Source organism: Mus caroli, chromosome 3 (assembly GCF_900094665.2).
Source record: "Mus caroli chromosome 3, CAROLI_EIJ_v1.1, whole genome shotgun sequence".
NCBI classification, from domain to species: Eukaryota; Metazoa; Chordata; class Mammalia; order Rodentia; family Muridae; genus Mus; species Mus caroli.
In genome coordinates this window covers 79,143,910-79,169,878 of record NC_034572.1, presented here as the reverse complement: position 1 = coordinate 79,169,878, position 25,969 = coordinate 79,143,910, and the positions used below count along the sequence as shown (strand labels likewise).

General features: G+C 36.0%; 1 protein-coding gene across 3 annotated transcripts in view; it reads right to left on the bottom strand.

Annotated features, from left to right (window-relative positions):
• Lrba (LPS responsive beige-like anchor protein) overlaps nucleotides 1-25,969 on the bottom strand; it is a 591,176-nt gene that overhangs the window by 405,796 nt on the left and 159,411 nt on the right. For all 3 annotated transcript variants that reach the window (XM_029475138.1, XM_021158804.2, XM_021158805.2), the window contains exon 35: nucleotides 16,095-16,159. In XM_029475138.1, coding sequence (XP_029330998.1) covers nucleotides 16,095-16,159 — 65 coding nt within the window. The remainder of the gene's footprint in view (nucleotides 1-16,094; nucleotides 16,160-25,969) is intronic.

Below are 25,969 nucleotides of genomic sequence, written 5' to 3'. Positions count from 1 at the left end.
GGTGTGAGATGGAATCTCAGGGTTGTTTTGATTTGCATTTCTCTGATTATTAAGGATGTTGAACATTTTTTCAGGTGCTTCTCAGCCATTCAGTATTCCTCAGGTGAGAATTCTTTGTTTAGCTCTGAGCCCCATTTTTTAATGGGGTTATTTAGCCAGAGATAGTTTGAGGCTGTAGGTCAGAATCTTCCACATCTGCTGTCACATTATACAAAGTACAGATAGGATTCATAAAAAAGAGTATAATGTCATATAAAAGTGAAAAGCATTTATTTTTAAGACTTCTATTTTTGTTTCTTTTCATTATTGCTTGTACAACCTCAGTGAATATATACCTCTGTCTCTAGCCTAGGTGTGTGCAAGTGCTCTTTGTTAAGGACCAAATAATAATGTAGGGTTTGTAGAAAATATAGCTTCTGCTACAGCTGTTCAGCTCAATATAATCCTACGAATTGGAAACAATCACAGGTGATACTTAAACAAGTGATCTTGTTAAACTTTATTAACAAAATAATCAGTGGGCCAGATTTGGCCACAGGCTGTAATTTGTTGACCTCATATTAGATAACAAGCAATTTGATATATTTTCTTTCATATTTTTCTCAGACCAATATTGTATATTTTATCATGGACTTTTTTTGTTATACAAAATCAGATGCACCTCTGCTACTACAGTGCATATTTGGCTCATTAGTTTTTTTAATTTTTATTTTATAAAGATTTTAATGGGGAACTTATATCTGTTTTCTTTATTCTAGGATCATGTTCATCTGATATGTTATAAGAAGTATAGTAATTCCTTTGGATCTAGTCTGTGTATAATTCATCTATTTTGCCACAAACATTGCTCAGAAGTGAAGCATATTCCATTTAGAATCTGAATTGAAAGTTACATTGTGCATTGCTGGATCTTACATTTGTAGAGGAGAACTCTCTACTATGCTGGTCCTGTCCTTTTGTAGACAAAGGTGCAGAAGATCACCATGTAACAGTCATATTCCAGGAACCTACCATCTAATAAACACTCGCTCACTATATTTCTCTCTTCTCTATTAAGGTGTTGATCTTTCTGTTTCTATACTTTAAAATCAGATGTTGAGAGCCTGGAGAGGTGGCTCAATGGTTAAAAAGGACTTGCTGTTATCGAGAGGACCTGGGTTCAATTCCTAGCAACCACATAGTGGCTCACAATGATCTGGACCTTCAGTCCCAGAAGACCTGACACTCTCTTTTGGGCTTGACAGCATGTCATTCACATGGGACACACCAAAAACAAACAAACACCACACATTCAGGCAGAATGGTCATACACATTTTAAAAAATCAGATGTTTTATTCACACTACCATGATGTCACACATCCACTTGCAAGGTAGAAACAGGAGGATCAAGAATTCAAGATCAGTCTTGGCTACACAGTGAGGTCAAGGTCAGACCCAGATACGTGATGTTAGAAAAAGAAAAAGAAAAAGAAAGAAACTGAAATCAGTTTCTTCATAACTCTTTTTTGTCCAGCCCATACCATATTACCATCCTACAAGTCTTCCTGTTTTTAATTCTTGTAACTTTATCCTGTCTTGCTTACTTAAGTTATCTGAATTCTTGTTTCCTTATACATTATTTACCTTTATGCCTCTGGCAATACAGATTTTCACATAGCTACATTCTTGGTATCTGACACACAGAAACCATCCCATAAAAAGATACCCAGGGAATGACAGAAACAAATGCTACAAACCATTTTCTATCTCTTTCCTTTTTGCCCCCATTCTTTACACCTAAACCTGAAACACTGAAAAAACTGACTTCAAGCCTCTGCATCTCTATGGAATCTTTTGTAATTCCGTCTCAAAGATCTTTATATCAACTATGTCTAATGTTACAGTATCTATGACATATATATCGTTTCATATGCTACCTTATACAACTCTTTCTAGTATTCTTTGTATAACAATCTATTTTCCAACTAACAAAGAATATACTTTTCAATTAATCTTTTTAAGTCAACCATACCATCAAAAAAAGTACAATTCAGGAGAGCTGTGCCTTGGAATACTTAATAAGCATTTAATGCTCTTACTGATAAATGGAGCCGACGAACTCTACTCATCAACTTAGAAACTATATTTAAGTCAGAATCTTGCAAGGTCCTGAACAGAAATGTGATTTGTCCTTTCATTAGAGCAAATATTAAAATGACTTTACAACATAAATTAACACACATTTTTTCCTAAAAGGCCATTTCCTCTCATGTAAAAGCGTATCTTTCTAAATATACCAATTATGCAATTTTAGCAAGTATAATTTATATAATAATTGTGTAATTCTTCTTGCAAATGAAGAGTTAAAGGCAAATGAGGCCAAAGTCTTAATTATAATAAGCAGTTTCAAAATGTTGGGTTTACTATAAAGTAGATTAATCTGTGAATGCAGAGCACAAAATGACTCACATATTTTAATATTAAGAAGAAACTCTATGTATAATTTATACCTACAGTGCAAAGAGGAAGGGGAAAAAAACACTACTTGTGTCAACCTTAGGAAACATACAGCCCTATCAAGTGAACAACTACAAAAGATTCACGCTAGAGGCTCAATAAATAACAGTAATGATGACAGCTATCTCCCATAACTACATTACGAGCCATTGTCCACATCTGATTATTCTAGTCTAGACCTAGGGTAAGCACACACACACATTTCTACCAAGTTTTCCAATATTACTGCTCTGTTTCTTCAGCTTTCTATAACCTCCATTAGCAGCTATTCTCAAATTTCACTCCCACACAGAAACACTGAAGTCACTACGCCCATAAGCCCTAACAACTAAGAAAGTAGAAGTAAATTCCTTACTTTAATTATGATTCCAACACTGTAATAACTTTAGAATTGATTACAGAGAAATATCACACACCAGTAAGGGGGTATTGATTCTAAATGGTAATGCTAAATAAAGCTAATCTTAAAGACTTCTAAGACCATGGCCACTACAAAATAATGTAACATTTGTTATTAGGAAATAATTGAAAAATAATCTCCTAACTCTCCAGGGACCAGCCTTCCTTTCATCTCTTTCTTACAACCCTCCTTTACCTACTCTTTGTTCCTATCCCTCCCTCCCATTCTCCCTCAATCCTTCCCTCCCTCTTTCACAGAATCTTTAATTTAACATCATAGCATCCTTAAAATGGATACCTATCTACTCACAAGTTAATAAACAACTTTTGAGTATAATACATAATGGCCCAAGCATCACAGAATAGACAATATGGAGCCTGAGAGAAAAGGATGCTGTAAAGTTCTGAACTGAGAAGGCATAGGCAGGAAGTTGTATCAACTTGGAGGCAGCCTCCACAGGGACTCCCAGGCTGACCAGGGCTTTGTAGTAAAACCCTGTCTTTTTTTTTTTAGGTTTGAAATTCAGTGGAATTTTGTGCATTCTGATTCATGATAGTATGTTTATTCAGAACTATTACTTTAAATCAATACAAATAAGACAACCTTCAAAAAATCATCACAGAAAAACAATTTGAATACAAAAACAACTGCAAAATTTATTTTTTGAAGTGTGTTGTGTTACCTATACAATGCTAAATGAGCTAAAAAGTTAAATGTGAAAAATAATCTGAACATCTGATTTTAATTTAAAAAGTACTTAGAGAATTGAGAAACATACTCTTATTCTAATTAAAGAAAGTACTTAATTACTGTTTTTGATAAAATATTAAACCTTTACAAAATAAATAAGTACCTTAAAAAGAAACAGCACAAATGGACTCATCAGCTACCCTCACAAATTTCAACACCAACTGGTCCACAGGAGTAAACAGAAATGAGAGGGTTTCTCTTCAACAAATAGACCCAAAACAGGATAACATCAAAACAATTTATTTTGGTATATAATTGAAGCTGCCTTATTACACACTGTAGTAATGAGGCTTACTACTGTTATTGCTAAGTTAGGGAGGAAAGGATTTATTTGGCTTACACTTCCACATCATAGCCCATCACTCAAGAAAACCAGGGCAGGAAGTAAAGCAGGGCTGGATCCTGGAGACAGGCGCTGATGCAGAGGAAATGGAGGGGTGCTGCTTATTGCCTTGCTCACCATAACTTGCTCATAGGACCCAGAACCACTGCCCAAGTGTGCCATCACCCACAATGGGCAGGGCCCTACTCCATCAGTCACTAACTTTAAAAATGCCCTACAGACTTGCCTACAGCTGCATCTTATGGAGGCATTTTTTAAATTAAGAACCCCTCCTCTCAGATGACTGTAGCTTTTGTCATCCAGCACATGCATATTAAAATTTAAGCCAGAAAGCATCCTTATTTAAATTCAAATGTTCTCTTCCATTAATATGGGAAGAACACGCTGTAGCTACACTGCTTCCTTGAGGGCAATAAATATTTTTGTCATTTTACTGTAGTGTAACCCAGATTAAAAACATCAACAGTAAAAGCCAAAGGGGTCACAATAAAATGATTGTGTTCTGGCTTCTTCCTCATCCTTCCTATTCCTTCTTCACTTTCCCTTTATCCATCCTTCTAATGGATATCTCCACAGAGGTTTGTAAGTCATCGATACTATTCAGAGAAGTATAGGGAAATGCTGGACTTGCTAACAGAATGCTCAGACAGCAGAAGTACAGTATTAAGCAGTTGAATTTTGAAGAGACAGGCAAATGTATTAGCAGCAGAGACATCTTGTCTCTTATGAAGGTTATTTTCATATCTAGGTATAAGTACAGTTACTACTATAATGAGTAGATATTGGCTGTCCCTCAGCAGAAATTAATAGCTGTGACTAACACTACATGGAATAATCTGTTCTGTGTTCTCAAGTGTGGGAGAAAGACAAAAGAACCAGAAAATGTACTGGGTCTCCTCCATGTCAGGAGAGTTGTGCTTGTCCTGGCCCTGTGCACTGCAAAGCTGGCTCATTTGCCAGAGCAGATTCCAGATGCGTCATTTCCATTACCCAAAAGAATGGTCCACAGATGTGTAAAGTATTTGCCTCATGCAAAGTTTGACAAGCTAAAGTCCCTACTGTATGGCCTCAGAGACATTGCAAGCTGTTTTCTCATCCTTTATGAATGTTAATTGTGTCAACAAAATCCTTATGTGATGTCTCTGTAGCCCACAGCATCCTCTCATATATTTAATGCTCTGCTCACCTTCCAACACCACCACTTTTTGGATGTCACTGAGATTAGAAAATTGGGATCATCTACTAGTATCTAGACTGGCCCACCCAAAGCTGATGATCTTTGTCTTTACCTAATGGTAAATTGTGTGCACACACGTGTATACACACACACATACACACACACACACACACACACACACACACAGACATACAGAGGAGGGTAGGAGAGAGGAAACTGATGCTGGATGGGTGGATGGATGGATGGATGGACATATGGACAGATGGATATATGGACAGATGGATAAAGTCAGATGGATTGACATAGGTTTTCTGTTTGTTTGTTTGTTTGTTTGTTTACAGTCCAGATTTTATTACCCTCCTGGTCTGCCCCTACAACTGTTCCACATCCCATACCTCCTCTCCACCACCTTGTCTCCATGAGGATGTCTCCACCCATCACCCCCACCCTGCCAGACCTCTAAACTCCCTGTGGCCTCCAGTCTCTTGAGAGTTAGATGCTTCTTCTCTGACTGAACCCAGACCCGGCAGTAACATATATGATTTTAAAAAGAACTGAATCACTGATGGAGACAATTTCTCAAAATTATTAATTATTTTTAGTAAATAAAACCAAATTTGATCAGAATAGTTTATATTACTATGGTATTTTACAAATTACCAAATTCAGGATGGGAACTAAATAGTTAGAATGTTTGAAAAATATTGCATCTTTAAAGTAATACAATCTATTTTTTCTTTGATTTTTTACCATCAATTTTAAAACAATGATTCAGCAAAAGGAATTCTGTTTTTTATTGTAATGTATAAATGAAGTAGAAACAAGAGAAAAACACTAAAAAAAAAAAAAGACCAGTAACACAAATAACATAAAACTTACAAATTTTCTGACAATTTTGTCTATGTCAATTTGCAAAAAAATAAAATTAAATTAAAAAATTAATTTGTACTGTTTTCATTATTCACACTGTATGGGCAAATAAGCAACAATTCTAGCACAAGGTATGAGGACTCTGAGCTATTATTAGACAGGCTGCAGAAGCCGGGGAATAACACAGACTATTGCTATTAATCCTGGTTACCCACCAGAAGCACCCAATATGAGGTGACTCTGAGCTATTAGACAGGCCGCAGAAGCCCCCAGCATGATACAGATTATTGCTATTACTCCTGGTTATCCAACTGAACTTGATGGAAAGACTCTATTGCTGAAGATTGTACACACTTTGGTCATAGGTCCCAGTTAGACTTAAAAGCTTTCTACTTGCAGACTAGCTTGCAGAGTGCTCACCAGAAAGATGGTATAAAGGCTGCTAGGGGAGAAAATTTATTAACAGCCTTCCCCAGCTATGAGTCTTGCATGCTACATTACTGACCTGCCAAGCACAATATACTCAATGATATAGTAGTGGCATGGATTGACAGAATTAACAATTGGTTTCTGGTTGGATTTGAGGCCTGCTCCATAGGAGCCTAGTATTATAAACCTGGTCAGCAGCCCTTGGCTTGATAGGTCATAGACCTATGAAAGAACCTACTATGACTATTTTACGAAATAAGCATGTTGTTAAATTCCCTTCACAACACTCATGTTTCAACTCATAAATTCACACTGCTCTTAGCCTTCTTCTGGAAAGCTTTCTGCTGTACAACAACAGTTAATGCAGAGAGTTATGGCTGGTCAACGTGCTAAAAATATTAAACAGTGGAGTGTTCTATCTAAACAGGGTATCTACATCACCTCCTCCAAGACTCAAGAACATGACAAAAGAAATGGAAAGAATATAAGAGCCAGAGGATGGGAAATGTGGCATACAACAATAGCTTCTGCATATGACATGATCACTGCACTCATGAACTTACCACCTTGTGTTTATTTGCACAAGACCTACATAAGACTGGGCCTGTCACCATTTCGTCAGGATGAGGAAAGGGCTCATAATACCCCCAATACTATTGACAATTAATGGTTGCAAGAGAGGGAGGTGTCACTTTCTTCAGTGATAGTGGGTTTACAGAGGGGAAACCAGGAAGGGGGATGGCATTTGAAATGTAAATAAATAAAATAATCAATAAAAAATAAGAATGCTTTCAAAAACTTTACATTTCTATCAAACACCACAAAACATTAAAAACCAACACTATTATGTAAAGTTAACAATGCACTTGCTTATAAAATATGAAAACTTTACTCTTTTGACTGAAATTTGATATTAAAGTTTTTCTGTCTCTTGGTAAAAAAAAAATCATTTAAAACATAGTTATTATGTCTGTAACTGCTATTTCCAATTTCCACTCTAAAATAAGTTTGCTTAAAATAAAAAGCTACTTACATGAACAATGATAGTAATTGAACTAAAAATCATAAAAAATATTAAGTGTTATTTAAATACACAAGGGAAACATTTCTCCCAAATAACACCTACATCTGACCTAAGTAATTGATTTGCCAAGAATACCCATCAAGTCTGATAAACTGTACTCTGCTGTCTATAAAGGTCCTCATGTTACTTACACTACTAAAACATTCATCAAAGGTCACATTTATAGCAGCTACTCAATTGATAAGGACAAAGGTCAGATCTACATAGCAAGATGAAAACATTTGGCCCTGGTAGTTAAAGAAAAAATCTTTATTACTATACTTGTTTCCACTGGGATGCAAGGTAATATGGAACTTTCAAACTACTTCACAGACACATCCAACCTACATAGACTCACCTAACTTCAAAGTACCAAATCATATAAAAGGAAAAATCCAATCGGTTTCTTTAGAAACATGCCTCCAAATTGTTCCTTTAAATACACTCTATACTGATGAATATCTTTTAAATGAAGAAAATAGAAAAACAAAGTCTATGGCAAGGCTCTCTAGATGTCCCCATCAACACCACTACGACAGGAACAACAGCTTTACCACACGATGGCTGGTTATGAAAAGTTATCCCATACAAGACTAAAATCAGATCAGTGTTTCTTTAAGCTATTATCAGAGAAGTTTTCTCTTACAGAGATGCAAACTAATACAGAGACCTACACCTGGAAAAAGGGCATTATCCCAAAGGACACTTCATCCTACTACAGGATCACCTGATTAACCATGTTCATTGCTGTTCTACTCATAATTGCCCAAAATTAGAATATCTGATTGGGTGGGGTTGGGTTGCGGGTGGGGTCATCCTCTTGGAGACCAGGGGTCGTGCAATGGAGAGGGAGGAGTTGTGGGATGTGGAACAGCCGAAGGGTGGGTGGACCAGGAAGGGGATAAAGTCTAAAATAAAAAAAAAAAGTCTCTAGCCAAAACTTCAGCCAAAATTGTGATAAAACCTGCATGGTACTGGTACAATGACAGACAGATAGATCAATGGAATAGAATTGAAGACCCAGAAATGAAGCCACACACCTATGGTCTCTTGATCTTTGACAAGGGAGCTAAAACCATCCAGTGGAAAAAAGACAGCATTTTCAACAAATGGTGCTGGCACAACTGGCGGTTATCATGTAGAAGAATGCAAATTGATCCATTCTTATCTCCTTGTAAAAAGCCCAAATCTAAGTGGATCAAGGAACTCCACATAAAACCAGAGACTCTGTAACTTATAGAGGAGAAAGTGGGGAAAAGCCTCAAAGATATGGGCACAGGGGAAAAATTCCTGAACAGAACAGCAATGGCTTGTGCTGTAAGATCGAGAATCAACAAATGGGACCTCATAAAATTGCAAAGCTTCTGTAGGGCAAAAGACACTGTCAATAAGACAAAAAGGCCACCAACAGATTGGGAAAAGATCTTTACCAATCCTAAATCTGATAGGGGACTAATATCCAATATATACAAAGAACTCAAGAAGCTGGACTCCAGAAAATCAAATAACCCCATTAAAAAATGGGGTACAGCGCTAAAACAAAGAATTCTTACCTGAGGAATACTGAATGGCTGAGAAACACCTGAAAAAATGTTCAACATCCTTAATCATCAGGGAAATGCAAATCAAAACAACCCAAAGATTCCACCTCACATGAGTCAGAATGGCTAAGATCAAAAATTCAGGTGATAGCAGATGTTGGTGAGAATGTGGAGAAAGAGGAACACTCCTCCATTGCTGGTGGGATTGCAAGCTGGTACAACCACTCTGGAAATCGGTCTGGTGGTTCCTCAGAAAACTGGACATAGTACTACCACTAGATCCAGCAATACCTCTCCTGGGCATATACCCACAAGATGTTCCAACTGGTAATAAAGACACATGCTCCACTATATTCATAGCAGCCTTATTTATAATAGCCAGAAGCTGGAAAGAACCCAGATGTCCCTCAACAGAAGAATGGATACAGAAAATGTGGTACATTTACACAATGGAGTACTACTCAGCTATTAAAAAGAATGAATTTATGAAATTCTTGGGCAAATGGATGTATCTGGAGGATATCATCCTGAGTGAGGTAATCCAATCACAAAAGAACACACATGATATGCACTCACTGATAAGTGGATATTAGCCCAGAAATTTAGAATACCCAAGATACAATTTTCAAAACACATGAAAATCAAGAAGGAAGACCAAAGTGTGGATACTCAGTTCCTTCTTAGAATGGGGAATGAAATACACATGGATATTTTGTTCAGAGACAAAGTTCAGAGCAGAACCTGAAGGAATGACCATCCAGAGACTGCCCCACTTGGGGATCCACCGCATAAACCACCACCAAACCCAGATACTACGCAGATACCAACAAGAGCCTACTGACAGGAGCCTGATCTAGCTGTCTCCTGCAAGGCTCTGCCAGTGCCTAGCAAATACAGAACTGGATGCTCACAGTCATCCATTGGACGGAGCACAAGGTCCCCAGTGAAGGAGCCAGAAAAATACCCAGGGAGCTGAAGAGGTTTGAAACCTCATAGAGGGAACATCAATATGAATTAACCAGAACCCTCAGAGCTCCTTGGAACTATACCACCAATCAAAGAAAACACGTGGTGGAACTTGCGGATCTAGCTATATGTGTAGCAGAGGATGGCCTAGGTAATCAATGGGAGGAGAGGCCCTTGGTTCTGTGAAAGCTCTAGGCCCCAGTATAGGGGAATGTCAGGACCAAGAATGGGAGTGGGTGGGTTGGGGAGCAGGGGAAAGGGGCGGGGGATAGAGGATTTTCAGTGGGGAAACTAGGAAAAGGGATAACATTTGAAATGTTAATACAGAAAATATCTAAGAAAAGAAGAAAAAAAAACATAACTCTGTATGAAAGCTCAAAAAAAAAATAAAGCTTCAGCCAAGATGAAACAATAAATATTTTTGGTTTGGGGGCATGGGGGGGGGGAGACAGAGAGAGAGACAGAGAGACAGAGAGACAGAGAGACAGAGAGACAGAGAGACAGAGAGAGAGAAAGAAAGGAGGAGGAGGAGGAGGAGCAGGAGGAAGAAGAGGAGGAGGAGGAGGAGACGACTAAAGGACAAGCCAGATTTTGAAGAAAATGACCTTAAAAATGACACAAGCACAGAAAGACTTAAAAGAATGAACATATCTACTGAACACCTGAATGGAGAAAGTGTTCATTGCATACAGCACAGATCAGGACTTCCATCAACAAAGAAAAATTAGAAAAAGATACACAAAAATTATGAATAAAATCAACAAAAGTTTGTATAGAAACTTCTGGAGAAAGTAAAATTGATTCAATATCTATAATGGGTGAGAACAAAGATGAAATAACATGGAAAGATACCATGATGAAGAATGTAAGTCATATCTACAGGCATATTAAAAGGTGAACAAAAACCTTGATCTTTCAGGTGTTTGAGCTCTTCACACTGTCATCTGGTCTTCCATCTATCAGCAATTCACCTCATGCTGGTACTCCGCCCAATCTCTATACTACTTTCTACAGCTTATAGCTCACTCATTCTAGAGACCCCATGAAAAGCCTCTAGGTTTTAATCCCTTTAGCTAGATTAATATCCTCTCTCCACAATGACCACACTAATAATAAACCTACAATCAATGGTTATAACTATTCTGTATAAGAAATTGACTCTCTTTTCATGTCTCTTATTTCACAAAGTTTAGGCCTTCAGAATTCAACTCCTGTTCTACTTTATACATACTTTCCAGCCTCTGCATTTACATACAGTGCCTTCCCATGTATTTCGGGAGAGACCATTCAAACTACATAATAAGCCATTCCTTTTATTTGTATACAAATTCTGACTTACTAACTTACTCATACATATTACTCCAGAAATTCACCGCGTTTTGAAATTATCAATTTCCCAATTCTAAATGTTCCTTCCCACTACCAGAGAACTATGTTCTCTCCCCCGTTTAAAAACCAAATGAAAAAAAAATTTTTAACTCTATTGCATCACCAAAAGGCTGTTTGTGTGTGTCTTTTTATGTTTGTGTTTGTGTGTGTGTAGCCATTATATATCATTGCTTTACTTTGTTACAAAACATCTCTGAAGAATAGTTTAGTCATTGTCTCTAATTCCCTTTCCATTTCCATATTGTCTTGAATCAGATTTTAAAGAGAGTTCCTGAAACTATGCTCTCCAAAACAACTAAATCATAACAACTTTCATGTTACTACAGCCAGTGGTCAACTCTCATTCATCATCCTGCTACCTTAATAAATTCACTCAGTTTGGAGACAGTAAATATTATCTATATGTGTAAAACACCTATATGGCATCTCTAGTCTGGAGACACAACTAGTCACCACATACTTGAAAGCCTATTAACAAAGTCAGCATTATTTCCATAACTGAATCCCTCTTGCTAACAAGTCCTGCATCCATAAGCCTACTGCATGCATTTGATAGAAAAGCCATGGTTTTAGTGACACAGTGTGGGAACCTGGATTAAATCTTGTAATCCTTTAGTTCTCTATGTTTCCCTAGTAATTCACATCTATCCCATTATAAATCCTATCTGCTCTATCTTTAAAATCTATCCATGCGTCTACCAGCTATTTACCTCCTCCTGTTGGACTCTAGTGTAAGTGACCATCATTCTGAGTTAAGATCACTACTCAGGCCTACATGGGCTTTGAGTCTCTAATTTCTATTTGCATTTGCCATGATGATCTTTTTAAGATATCAGAGACAGTCTTTCTTCCCTATTCAATATCCCTCAAAAATGGCAACTTACAGATAATTTCTCAGGTTCCCAATAAGCCTTGTCTGTATTATCAACTGACATTCCTTCTTGTGCTTTTCTTCATTTGATCACAATTTTTGCTATGTTGGCTTTGTTCTTCAGATATAGGAAGAATGTTCCCACTTATACAGTAACGTTTTTCCTGGCTGAGAATAATTGTATGCATATTCCTGTGGCACGTCTCATGCATATGACCAAATACTACCTCAGCAATAAGTCCTAATAAAACCACAATATTTTAAACTGTAAACCAAACATGCATCCTTTCTTCAAAAATCTCCATAAAACAGCATCTCATCCACTCTCTATTTTCTTTTCCCATAGTGCTTACTATTCATGTATTGCACAACTTATTTTGTTCATAGTTCATCATCATCTATCACTGCCTCTTAGAATGTAAGCTCCACAAAAAGGTAGGTAATTACCTGCTTACTTCTATATGCTCAAAGCTAAGAACAATTTAATATAGATTATAATAAATACTCAATCAATTAATAAATGAGGAAACTGGGGGTGAAATATGTAAAAGTTCTTGGTAATACCCAATATCATAAATAGTCACATATCAACCAAAATATCCATATTTGCCATTTTCTAATGTTTTTATGATAAAGAATACTGTCCCTTGAAAATATATCTCAATTCTTAAGTTCTCTGCTTAAATTTTACCTGATTTTTCCATGCTAAGTTAGTACACAGATGAGGTCAGCCACGCACTATAAATAAGCATCCCTGGAACATTACTTTGATTAGGATATCATTCTGGAAAACCATCAACGTTTTAATCTATACTTTAAGTCTTCCAGTCCATTAATGCAGGCTCAGTCATCACAAATAGACACAAAGTAACCTACTCATCATTCTTGTTTCCTCAATTTGTTTTACCTTATAAATCATTCATTCTCTTATTGAAAATAGATGTTTTTCATACAATATACTCTGATCACAGTTTCCTTTCCCCATGTCTCTGAGAATCCCCCAAACTCCTCTCCCATGGGACTCTACACCCTTTTCTTCCTCCTCTTAAAAAACAAACAGGCATCTAGAAAATAACAATAAAATAAAACAAAAACAAACCAGAATGACAACAAACAAGCAGAAGGAAAAGAACCCTCACAAAATGCATGACATACACAACACATAGACAGAGATACTTATGCAGAGGAGTCTCCTAAAATCCCAAACCAGAAGCCATAACATATAAAGACATGTGAGGTGAAAACAAAACAAAACAAAACCGCCCTGTCAAAACCTCATGAGAGAAAGAATATTCAAACATGCCACTGAGTTTGTCTTGTGCTGGCCATCTACTGCTGGCCATGAGGCCTGGCCTTAAGAGTTGTTTGCATCCCCAGTGAAGCTCTGTGGAGAACTCATTTTTGCTTTGTAAGCATTTGTCGATTAGACACAGCTTCAGGGTTAGAGCTTGTGTCTACTTCTCCTCTCAGTGTTGGGAACCCATCTGATTTAGAAGTTAGCACACCCTGTGCACACTGCCACAGTCTCTGAGTTCATGTGTGTTGGTTTCGCTGTGGGATTCCTCTATCCCCTCTGCCTCCGACATCGTTCTACCTCCTCTTCAACAGGACCCCATGAATCCTGTGGCGAGGAACTTGATAGAGATATCCCAAATAACACCGCGTGTCCCAAGGTCTAATACTCTCTACACACTGCCCAGCTGTGAGTATCTTTATTTGCTTTGATCTATTGTAAGAGAAAGGTTATATGATGGCTGGGCAAAAACTGATCTATGAGTATAACAGAATGTTGTTAGGAGACATTTTCAGCAGCATTCCTTTAGCAGAACAGAAATATTTGGTTATCATCTAGGTCCCTGAGATATCTGGTCTCTGGTTCTTGGCCACCAATCTTGGAGTCCATCTTAGAGAGTAGGGCTTAAATCCAATCAGATATCGATCAGTTATTCCTATGAGATGTGTGCCAATGTTGCACTACCACATCTTGTATAGGTGGAGTGGTGTTTACTTTTCTCCTTTGACAAAGTGAAGAGCAGTTTAAGGTACCATTAACACTAGCCCACAGTGGTAAAGGCTCTAGGTAAGCATGAGCCATCTATATGTTCAGTGACTAGTACAGGTGTTGCTTTCAGCAATTTGGCCTTGCTGTCAGTTTCTGGAGAGCAGCCAATAATAGCCTGACAATAGCCAGAGAAGTAGGGGATTTCCATGGGACCCTTTAGGTTACGATGTAACCCATTAGCAGCACTAGAAGCTTTATTTGGTGATAAGAGGAGTCCAGTTTGGAGCTCAGTCTCCTCCATTATTTGACAATTTTACTTATATCTCCTTTACACACCTACACATTTTAGGAGGATTCTACCGTGCTAACGTATCAGTTCTCCATATGATCCCTCAAATGGTCATTAGTCTTAGGTGTTCCTTCCCTTATAAAATCCCTTACTGCTCTCCCCATCCTCTTACCCCTCCTTACCCCAGTCTCTTGCTCTATATATGTAACTTCTGTAGTTATGCAGGTAATAGCTTATCTAAGACTGCACAGCTAACATCCACATATAAGTGAAGACTTACTATTTTTTTGTCTGTCTTGTTTTTTCTTCATTTTTAAATTGGTTGTTTCATTCATTTACATTTCAAATGTTATTCCCCTTCCCAGTTTCCCCTCCACAAATCCCCTATTCCACCCCCTCCCTGCTTCTATGAGGGTGCTCCCACACCCACTCACCCACTCCCACCTCACTCCCTCCCCATTCTGTAACCTAAGGCTTTGTCTGCATGATGGTATCTTTATGTACAGAAACTTTTCAGTTTCATGAGGCCTCATTTACTAATTGCTATTCACATTGTTATGCTATCAGTGTTTGGTTCACAAAGTCTTTTCTTGTATCAATGAGATCAAGAATATTTACCATTTTCTCTTTTAACAGTTTCAGTGTATCTGGCCTTATGTTGAGCTGTTAGATCCATTTGGAATTGAGTTTTGTGCAGGGTGATAAGTGTGGATCTTCTTGGATTCTTCTGTATGTAGTGTACCAGTTTGGCCAGTGAGAATTTCTGGATTTAATATCAAAAATCAGATGTCCACAGGGTGTGGACTTATGTGTGGTTCTTCAATTTGATCCCATGAATTAGTGTGTGTTTCTGTGCCAACACTGTATTGTTTTTATTACTATTGCTCTGTTTTTCTTACTATTATTCTCTCATCTCATTACAATTTGAGATGAGGGAAGGCGATACCTCCAGGAGCTCTTTCATTTTTAAAACACTGCTTCCCTGTTCATTTCTATACTGCCATTGCTTTTCTTTCCTATCAGTAATTGTTGGTCTTTTTAATCCTTCTATTTCTTTTCTTTAAAGTGAAAATCATACCTGCTAATACCCCACACCAATTTCTCACAAAATCATACCACAAAGTAAACTTGCGCTACTTCTCATCACCAGACTATGATAAAAGATAGAAAAAAAAAAACATAGACATCAAATTCTCAAAAATGGTTCTACAAACAAAAAATTTAAAAGTTGTAAATAAATTTGGCTTCTTATAATACAAATAGAAATTACCAGTTTATTTTTGCTACTCCCAGATACAATTATTGAAAATGAAAACCAGAACCTCATCAGTATAATCATGAAAATTATAAAAAATGGACAGAGGTTCGCATGATTTTAGTAATCAATAGCCAAAGTGCTAAAATATTACTGATTCAAAAAACAAATACAGAATCCAAAGAATCAGTTCATATAGAAGAAAAAAAGAATATTTTAAAGTGAAATATAAATGGATATAAAATAAATTACCTTCCTTCATTGACAAGTTCAATAAAAGCAAGGCCTGCATTCTTCTGAATAGAATTCTGCCACTCCTAAGAAAACAATGAGAAATGGTTTAGGAAATTTTGCTTAGGTTAGTTCCTTATTAACATCACAACAGAACAGCATCTGTACTATTTCAGTTCTCTTTAGTAATGAAAGGACAGTAATGCCTAACCTGCTGCTGACTCAACACAGCACCTTGAACACAGACACCCTGAAAGAGAAAGTCACATTCCTGCTTCAGTGTAAACCAAAAGAGCCAGTCCATATTTTCCCTGCCACTGCTGTGCCAAACTGTTACATACTAACTAAATGGATATAACCTGGAGTTACAGCAGCAGCAGCAGCAGAAAATATTATATACAGATAATAATGTTTAAAACATAGTCCACAATGAAGACAGAATTGAGTGGTACAAAAATTTTAGTAACTAGAGTATACTCCCACAAAAAGCCACCACTAATAACATAGAGAACATGAGTCAAAATAAATCAGTTATAAACTGAAAACTATAATTTACTGGCATATAACCTAGCAATAAGTGGTATAAATTTCCAACTATATTCATTAACCATTAAAAATTTATATGTTAACTTTATCCACTAAAACAATGTCCATTAAAGGGCCTAGGAAGAAAATCAATCAGTAGAGTATGTTCAAATGAATTCTTTTATACTTACTCTCAACATTTATATAAAATAAGCATTGATACAATAAGGTCATTATGAGCTGAAATATTTTTAGAAATCTCAGTGAATATACTCGTGTTTGCACATTTACATGTTCCTATCTGTCCATCTTGTTCTATGTATTTACATAAACTTATACACATATCCTTTACTTTAATACTTCAATTCTTGTATTATAGTTACATGTTTTTATTTTTTCTTAAAACCTAAAATGAAAGACTATACTCAGTTACTGGCTATTGCGCATCATTAACCAAATAACATTTGTGAATATAGTCAACAGTGGAATTTTAAATTTTATGTAATTTCAAGGAAATTACATATGAATCTGTGTATCTTTCTCTTCTACTTTTAATTTTTTTGTAAACACATTTGCTCAACACTGTCTTTTAAAAAGCCCAAGAAAGCTGTAAAACTAAGACAGCATACCATGATTGTGCTGAATGACTCCGACAGAGAACATACTATCACACTAGGAAGTGCACATAGTACCATGAAAATTACATTCAACAGCAGGTAAACATGCAAAGGTGTCCAATGACTAGATCTGCCAAATGAGGGCAATGTATTATTAAGAAAAGAAGAAGGCATAAATGAAATGTCCTTGGAAATTTCACACTAGATTTTGTCACAATAAACACAACTTTAAAATACTTCTATTCCAGGTATTATTACTCTAACCCTTGTTAACATTTAGGAATTAGTGAAAAAGAAGTCTTTAGTATAGTCTCTCAAAAGTCATAGTTGTTATGCAACAGGTTATGGAAACCCTAAGTCCCTTTCACTAATATAAACAAAATCAAGTGTAAAACAGATATTTTAATTTGACTTAAAACCATTTTCTTTAGGGCAAATGATATTAACAAATATGTGGACCAACTAAAAATAATCAAATTCAACAAAAGAATTTATCCTGACAAACAGAAAGCAGCATCCCCACATTTCTTCTCACTGAGGTAGCAAGAAAATGAGGGTAAGCAGAAATTATAGAGAAGTCCTTGGATCCAGGACATAGGATCCCACACTTCACTCTCACTGAACACAGAACCATGAGAGTCAAACTGAATCTAAAACTAATCTCAAAGTTGTTTTATCTTTGACAGTATCATCTTGTATTCAAACTCATATTATTCAAAAGTACTCAAAGACATTCATTATAAAATTTAATTTTATATAAAAACATGAGCATACTCTTGTCTATATTTTCAATAAGCTGGTAAGCTTTATTTTGATTTTACTTTTACCAAATGAATTCTTACCTAAAAATAAAATCACAAAATGTTTCATTCAAATTCCAGAAAAAAATTAAATAGAATAAAGTTAGACTGAAAACATATTAAAATTAGTACTTATAACTATTAAAAAATCACCAATTAAAATATAAAGTACCCTAAATTTAGATTACATGTCAAATAAAATAATACTTTTCTTTTAAATTAAAAATAAATCAGATCAATAATTGACTAGAATGATATATACATAGTCTTAATTGCCTTTAAATATAAGATGTTTAGGTTTCTAACTGACTAAATAAATACACAAAACTAAATTTTTAATGATATTACTCATGAAAATACTAAAATAAAACCTATTAGATATTATCCTTAAAATATTTTTTAAAGAACAGAAAATACAAGTTAGACAAGAAGGTACATAAGACAACTAGAGAATTACAATTTTATAGGCACTCAAAAGAAAATCGAGTTTATCACTGGACTTCTTGTTCATACAGAGAGCTCTGTAAATCCTTTTCTAAGTTTGTTGTTTCCGTTAAGTAAAAGGAATAATATAATACCAGAATTAACAATGCTTATGAGAAGGAAGTTGAAGCTTAAGAGAAAACATCCTTGGATTTTTTTTTTTTTTTGATAATCACAATGTTCAAAGTCAATACATTTTCTGTATAATAAAAAACTCACTATAGTAGTTTGTGGAAGTTGCCAAAACTAAAAAGAATATTCATTAATCATGGTGTTTGAAGGCATTTTTCTCCGCTCAGAAACAATTATCAACAAGGCGTTAGTCTAAACAATTTTGTAAACCACAGTTCAATATAACCTTTAGTGAGTTTTAATAGTTGAGAAAAAGCTTAATGGTCATCATCTTTCATGATCATTTCAATATTTCATCACAGTATTTACAATTATATAGTGATGCAAAATGCATAGTACATTTAAAAGTCTTGGTTATCCTTTCCCCAGAGGTCCTGATGAAAACACGTTAAAAGCCTCAAATCCAACCACTAATGCAAGTAAGTAATTTCAAAGCACACTTCAGCACTTTCAAGAGGAAGAACTCAAAAAGCAGCAGAGTCAATAATTTCATACCTGTGCCTAAGCTATATTTAATTGATTATCACATCCGAGGACCATAACTGTTGCCTAATCAATTTGTACTAAGATACAATCTTAGGTTACTAATGTCTGAAGTCATGCAGTCACAACACGTATGAGTACACGCATGCAGACTACCAGTCCGCAAATGTCAAGCCAGTGATATTACATTAATTCCTCTCTATTATCAAACATTGATAATTCACTTAATGTAATTTCTAACTTCCTGAAAACTCCAGTTTTCTTTTTTAAAAAAATCATCATACAATATATTACTTGAAAGTAATAACCGCGCAGTGGCGCACGCCTTTAATCCCAACACTCGGGAGGCAGAGGCAGGCGAATTTCTGAGTTCAAGGCCAGCCTGGTCTACAAAGTGAGTTTCAGGACAGCCAGAGCTACACAGAGAAACCCTGCCTCGAAAAACAAAAAACAAACAAAAAAAGAAAGTATAAATGGACCATCTAAAGACTGCCATATCCAGGGATCCATCCCATAATCAGCTTCCAAACGCTGACACCATTGCATACACTAGCAAGATTTTGCTGAAAGGACCCAGATAGAGCTGTCTCTTGTGAGACAATGCCGGGGCCTAGCAAACACAGAAGTGGATGCTCACAGTCAGCTATTGGATGGATCACAGGGCCCCCAATGGAGGAGCTAGAGAAAGCACCCAAGGAACTAAATGGAACTGCAACCCTATAGGTGGAACAACATGATGAACTAACCAGTACCCCGGAGCTCTTGTCTCTAGCTGCATATGTATCGAAAGATGGCCTAGTCAGCCATCACTGGAAAGAGAGGCCCATTGGACATGCAAACTTTATATGCCCCAGTACAGGGGAACGCCAGTGCCAAAAAGGGGGAGTGAGTGGGTAGGGGAGTGGGAGGGAGTGTATTGGGGACTTTTTGGATAGCATTGGAAATGTAAATGAGGAAAATACCTAATAAAAAAAAAGAAGGTATAAATGGCTTTGCCTATATTTTACAGGTAAAAAAATTTGAAAGATTAGAGTAACTTCTAAAAATTAACATATTCAAAAGCACATAGATTCAGGCCACATTTTTATAAGATTCGTTACATGTAATTTTTCTTATCACTTTCTTTTGAGAAGTCATCAGTTTTGATAATCAGTGCAATAACTTATTTTGTGACCTAAATCATTTCTAAATTATATTTTAACTTTTTGAGTAATTTTTATGATTAACAAGCTAAGCATTTTATATACTTTTTAGAAGCTGGCCTATCTGCTCTTGAAATAAGTCTATTCAAATAATTTGTGAATTTCTGCATTGCCTTAATTTTGGTTTTAGACTTTCTACTTTGCTGACACAGGGTTTCCTGTAACCCAGTTTGGCACCAAACACTCTGTCAAAGCCAGCGTTGAACTCCTCATCCTCCTGCCTTCGACTTCCAGGTGCTGGGATTATGAAAGTATACTCGATGGTTTTAGTTTTTATGTTTCAAGTTGCTGCTCAGTTTCTTGCAGTATGTTATATATTCAAGGTACTAATCCATTATTACATAAAAGATTAGTTATTATTACATAATATAGACTCGCCTAGATTATCACATAGCACGCACTGTCTCTCAGTACATATGCCACCTCTTCACCCTTCATTGTTCCTTTTGACAACAGGAGGCTCTGTAATGTGAGATAACTGTATTTGTCTATTTTTTTCTTTTTGTCAGTTCACTGAACTATTATTCTCCCCCTAGAAAAGCAATGCACAAAAAATATCAAAGTGTCGCTGCTATCTTCTCTAATGGAAGAATACTAGCTCCAAATATTATATGTAGATCCTAAATCCATTTTACGTGGGTTTTTATACATTTTGCAAGATAGATGTCTAGTTGCATCTGTCTGGAAACTAATATACACATTTGTTGGTATTAAATACTGTTCAAAAAGTCTTCTCCAATATGCTTTTATTGTCAGTAAAAATCAGTTTGCTGTAGCAATGTGGGCACTCGACTCTGTTTCACTGACAGTTGTGTTCATTTTAAACTCAAGTCTGTGTTGTTCTGGCCACAATAACCTTGTGTTACCTGCAGGCCATTTAGTGTTAGGTCTTCAGCTATGTTCTTTTTATTCAAGACTGAATTGACTAATTACTTTCTCTTGAGGTTCCATGTCAATTTTAGAATTGCTTTTATCTTTCTCTATGAATGTTAAATATAATCTGCACATCCTTTTCAGTAGTATGAACATATAGTTCTTTGTGACAATGAATGAACATGGAACGCCTCTCTAGATTTTGGTATACTCTTTAATTTTTTAGTCAATGTTTTATAATATTTAATGAGTCAACAACATTCTTAGTTTAGTTTTTTTTCTTTTCTACTTATTTATGGTAACAATCTTAAGAAAAGACTGATTTCTAAGCATTATATAGGCATATAAAATGTTATTGATTTTTGTATGTTCATTTTGTGTCCTATAATATTTTATCAATTTTGATAAATCTTTGGTACATACTTTATGTTTTATGCATATTAAATCAAGTCAACAGCTAACAGAAAATGTCATCTCCTTTTCTATTCAGTTGCCTTTTACTTCTTTCTCTTGTGCTCTGCCTAGGATTTCTATCACTGTGTTGAGTAAGAATAGAGAAGATTAACAACTTAATCAATAGTCCACATTGAGACAAGTGTCAAGTTTCATGGGCTCCACAGTCATTCTTCATTTCCGATTATTAATCTAACTGGTATTTCAAATGATAACTCTTGAACTCTGAAATTCTCCTGCTTTTTACAGTCTGTTCGCAACTATCACAAGTGCATTTTTTTTTCATTTATTTGAGTTCCAAAATGTTTGATTCTTCTACGGACTCACTGACACATTTCTCATTCACAGGATGAAATGTTTTCCTACCTCACTGAATTGTTTGCATTTCTTTGTATCTGTTGAGTTTTCTTTTTTAAAAAAATTATTTAATTTTTTTTTTACACTCCAGATTTTATCCCTCTCCTGGTCCACCCCAACTGTTCTACATCCCATACCTCCTCCCCCCATCACCCCAAGGAAGTCCCCACCCCACTACTTCTTAAAATTGGTTTTTAAACTCTTTTATAGCAAGCTGGCATTTCTCCTTTCCTGTGATTTCTATTGGTTGAGGGTAATTGTTACTTTGTGGGTAGAAATTAGGTTGCCTTGTATTTTATTTTATTTTATTTTATTTCATTGGTCCTTAAATTGTTAGTTATACAATAGGAAAGCTGTCTCTTGACTTAAGAGTGTTCACTGGCGTAATGGCATGCATCAGTTGAGTATGTTACACTGGCTCTGGTTCCAAATGAACACCTACTGTAATCTCCATACAACTCCTTTGCTGATACCTAATGAGTCTCAAGAATGCTCATGGAAATGCTCAGTAGAGAGGATGCCATCATCTTAGTTGACAGGCTCACCATCAGCTCAGAATGTGGCACTAAAAACCATAGGTGCTGAGCACATCATGACTGCCCTGCAAAAGACCCAACAAGCAGCTGAAAGAGTCAGATGCAGGTATTTACACCCAACCAATAGGCAGAATCTGCTGACCACTGTGATTGAATTGGGGAAGGCTAGAAAAAGCTGAGGAGGAGGGCAACCCTGTAGGAGGACCAGCAATCTCAATTGACCTGGACCCCCAAGATATACCAACTGATATGAAGCCTCCAACACAAATGCTCTTACGCTCAAGAGACTGGAAGTCCCAGGGAGTGGGGAGATCTGGTGAGATGGGGGCTGGGGGAGGTGGGGAGATCCTCATGGAGATGAAGGAGGGGGAGGGGGAAGTATGGGATGTGGAACAAAGGGTGGACCAGAAGGAGGATAAAATCTGGAGTGTAAAAAAAGACTAAATAAAATATGAAAAGAAGTTTCAATAATTTATGTAGAGGTGAGGATTCTAGAATAAGCCAGGAAAGCTAAAGTAGGGAAGTGCAAAGGAAGGGAAAGTGCCTAAAAGACACCTTCAGCTATGTAGGAAAAGCAATGATCTAGAGTCTGATTATGCCTGACACAGCATATCCAGTAATTAAGGGCAGGGCTTCTGTCGGTGTCTGAGACCCCTGTAGATGCCCTACTTGTCCTTGGCTGGTGGTGACAAACAACACAATAAAACACCCCTGGCCCCTGGTGGGTTCCTGGCTGCTCCTCACGCCTGCAAGTGGGTAGATGAACCTCCCCGATGTATGCAAGTTTTCTGTGTAAACAATAAATATTTCTTTTATATTATTTTGAAATCAGAACAATCATTCAAGTTTCATGAATACCAATGTCAAAATTAAGAAAATAAAAATGTATTGTAAAGTAATTATTAAGTATCTATTGATTTTCTAATCTTGATATTCTGACCTGTCAAATAAAAATAACAATTTATGTGGGTACTATAATATTATTCATTAAGATAAGCTGTGAAATTTGGAATTAAACATGGTTGATATAAAAGAAAGAAATGAAAACTAAATTAACAAACATTTAAACTCATAATTACTAATTTTCATTCTTACATAAAAAGTGTTAGGTGTTAATGGTTTATTTTGACTTTGGTTGGTTATTTTTTGTTATCCTGGTTTGGAATTTATTCATTGTAATATATATCTATCTATACATTCATTTGTTTACAAGGGAGCATGTACATGTGTGTACATGTGCTATCTTTATTTCTTTTTGTTTTATTTTGTTTAGCAAGGTCTCATTTTGCCCAAGCTGACTCGCATGCTCTACATAGCCACAGCTGAACTTGAACTTCTGATCCTTCTCTATATACAAACCTTCTTCTTAGCAACCTCTCACGTGAGGGGATAACAGACTACACCATGAGTCTCAAGTGTTTTCCTTTTTATAGCCCCGTTGCTATGTTCCCGAGGCTGGGCATGCATACATACATACATGCCCAAGCAATTCTCCTGCCTAGACTTCTAAGGAGTTGGACTGCAGTGACACAGTGCTAGGGTTTGGATTTTTAATCAAATGCCAACACTAATTTTTAAAATAGTATATATTCACCTGCCATTATTATTTTTAAAAAATTTAAACTAGATTTGCTAAGTTCCAGTGACCTAACGAGATGACCAAAACACTATCAAGAATCAAAGTGGTCAGAAAGGAGATTTTGAATAAAGAGGAACATGTGTGAACACAAAACTGAAAAATACTATACGTAAGACCAAAGGTCAAACTGAGGCAAAACTTGTTCTTGCCGTAGATGCAGTAGACATCAGAGCTCAAGGGAAGTGTGCAGTGAGTTTTCAGGAGCATTGGCTGTTTGTCAGCACTCTCTCAAGAGTGCATCTGTCTAGTCACTGTCCCTACTATAAGCACATGCCAGGAAAGAATAAGGCAGAAGTGCAAAGGAAAAGCCTGACTCCATCTTCACCTCAGATGGAATGTCCTTCTGTGACAGTAAAAACAAGTAACTGCCCTTGGAAAAGCACTGCTCTCATTTTTATATAAAAGCATAGTCTGGTTCTACGAGTAAATGAAACACATGTCTAAGTAACTATTAAGTTAAAAATAGGAGAAAATGAATTCTATTAAAATCTAAGCACACGGCTCAATTTTATACTCGTTAGCAAAAAAAAAAAAAAAAAAAAATCAAATGAAACCCTATGTACAAGGAAATGGGTATTTTAAAAGTAACTATTCATGGAATGTATAAACTGTAGAACTGAGAGTGAATAGAGATTTTTAAACTACAAAAGATAAGAATAACACATACTCAAACATTTAATTATTATGAATATATCCTAATTTGTTTTCAAGTATGTCTAAAAATCACTCTTCAATCAATGAATTTCTAATAATTTCCGAACTCAATTCGTTGTTAGTATTCTTCACTGTTAAATACAGAAAGTATGGTTTCCACAGACAGCACAGTGGTTCTAAGCCTTTCTAGCTTTATGCTCCCAACAGATGATCATCATTAAGACTATCAGACTCCACACTCAGGAGCTATATAAATGTGTCCTATTAGTACATGGTCAGTCTGCTTGGCACTCGGCTTCTCCAGACATATGGCAACTCGTGCCCTTTGAGGTCTGAAGTCAAGTCTACAGGGAATCTCAAAGCCTGAACTGAAATTACAAGGCGGGTTCATTAAAGACTGCTGGAGGGAGAGCATGAAAGACATCCATTACAACTATATAAAACAGCTAATTATTTTTTAAACATTTTTAAGCCATCTAATGTACTCAATGTAATAAAAAGTATTCACCAATCAAGTTAGTTTTTAGAGCATTAGTTTCATGGCCTGTCCATTTTTCTTCAAGGCTCCCACCTCCATCCTCAGTGCATTTAACACTCATTTCACAATGATCAAATAAAGATTTTAATACCATAAAATTAAATTAGATTAACGCATGTTCTCTAAAGCCTCTCCTACAGATTTACAAGCATGTTCCATATGCATTCATTGTTTCTTTCTAAAACTTGGTTTGGATTAACATATACTATTAGCTTGAACTCAGCCAGATATATACACATGGAAATGTTTCTATAACATTCTATAAAGGTGTCTGTTTCTATAATTTTTATTATAAACTGATAATCATGAAAAGTATGAGTATAAATCATTATAAAACATTATGTAAAGAGCTATTCATCAAACATGTGCAAAAAAGAAAATATATGAAGGATGAAATGTTCAGTTGTAAAATGTTTTAAAAGACTTTCCATTAATTGATAAACAGGAATTGATACATTTGGATATCTTCACATTGCCAGAACTTTTTAATAGAAAAAGCATAAATATTTTCTAATTAATAACTGCTGCCACTTTAACTGCTCAAATGTCTAGATACTTTTTTGATTTGGAAGAATAAAATCACTATTTATTAAGTTTCACAACA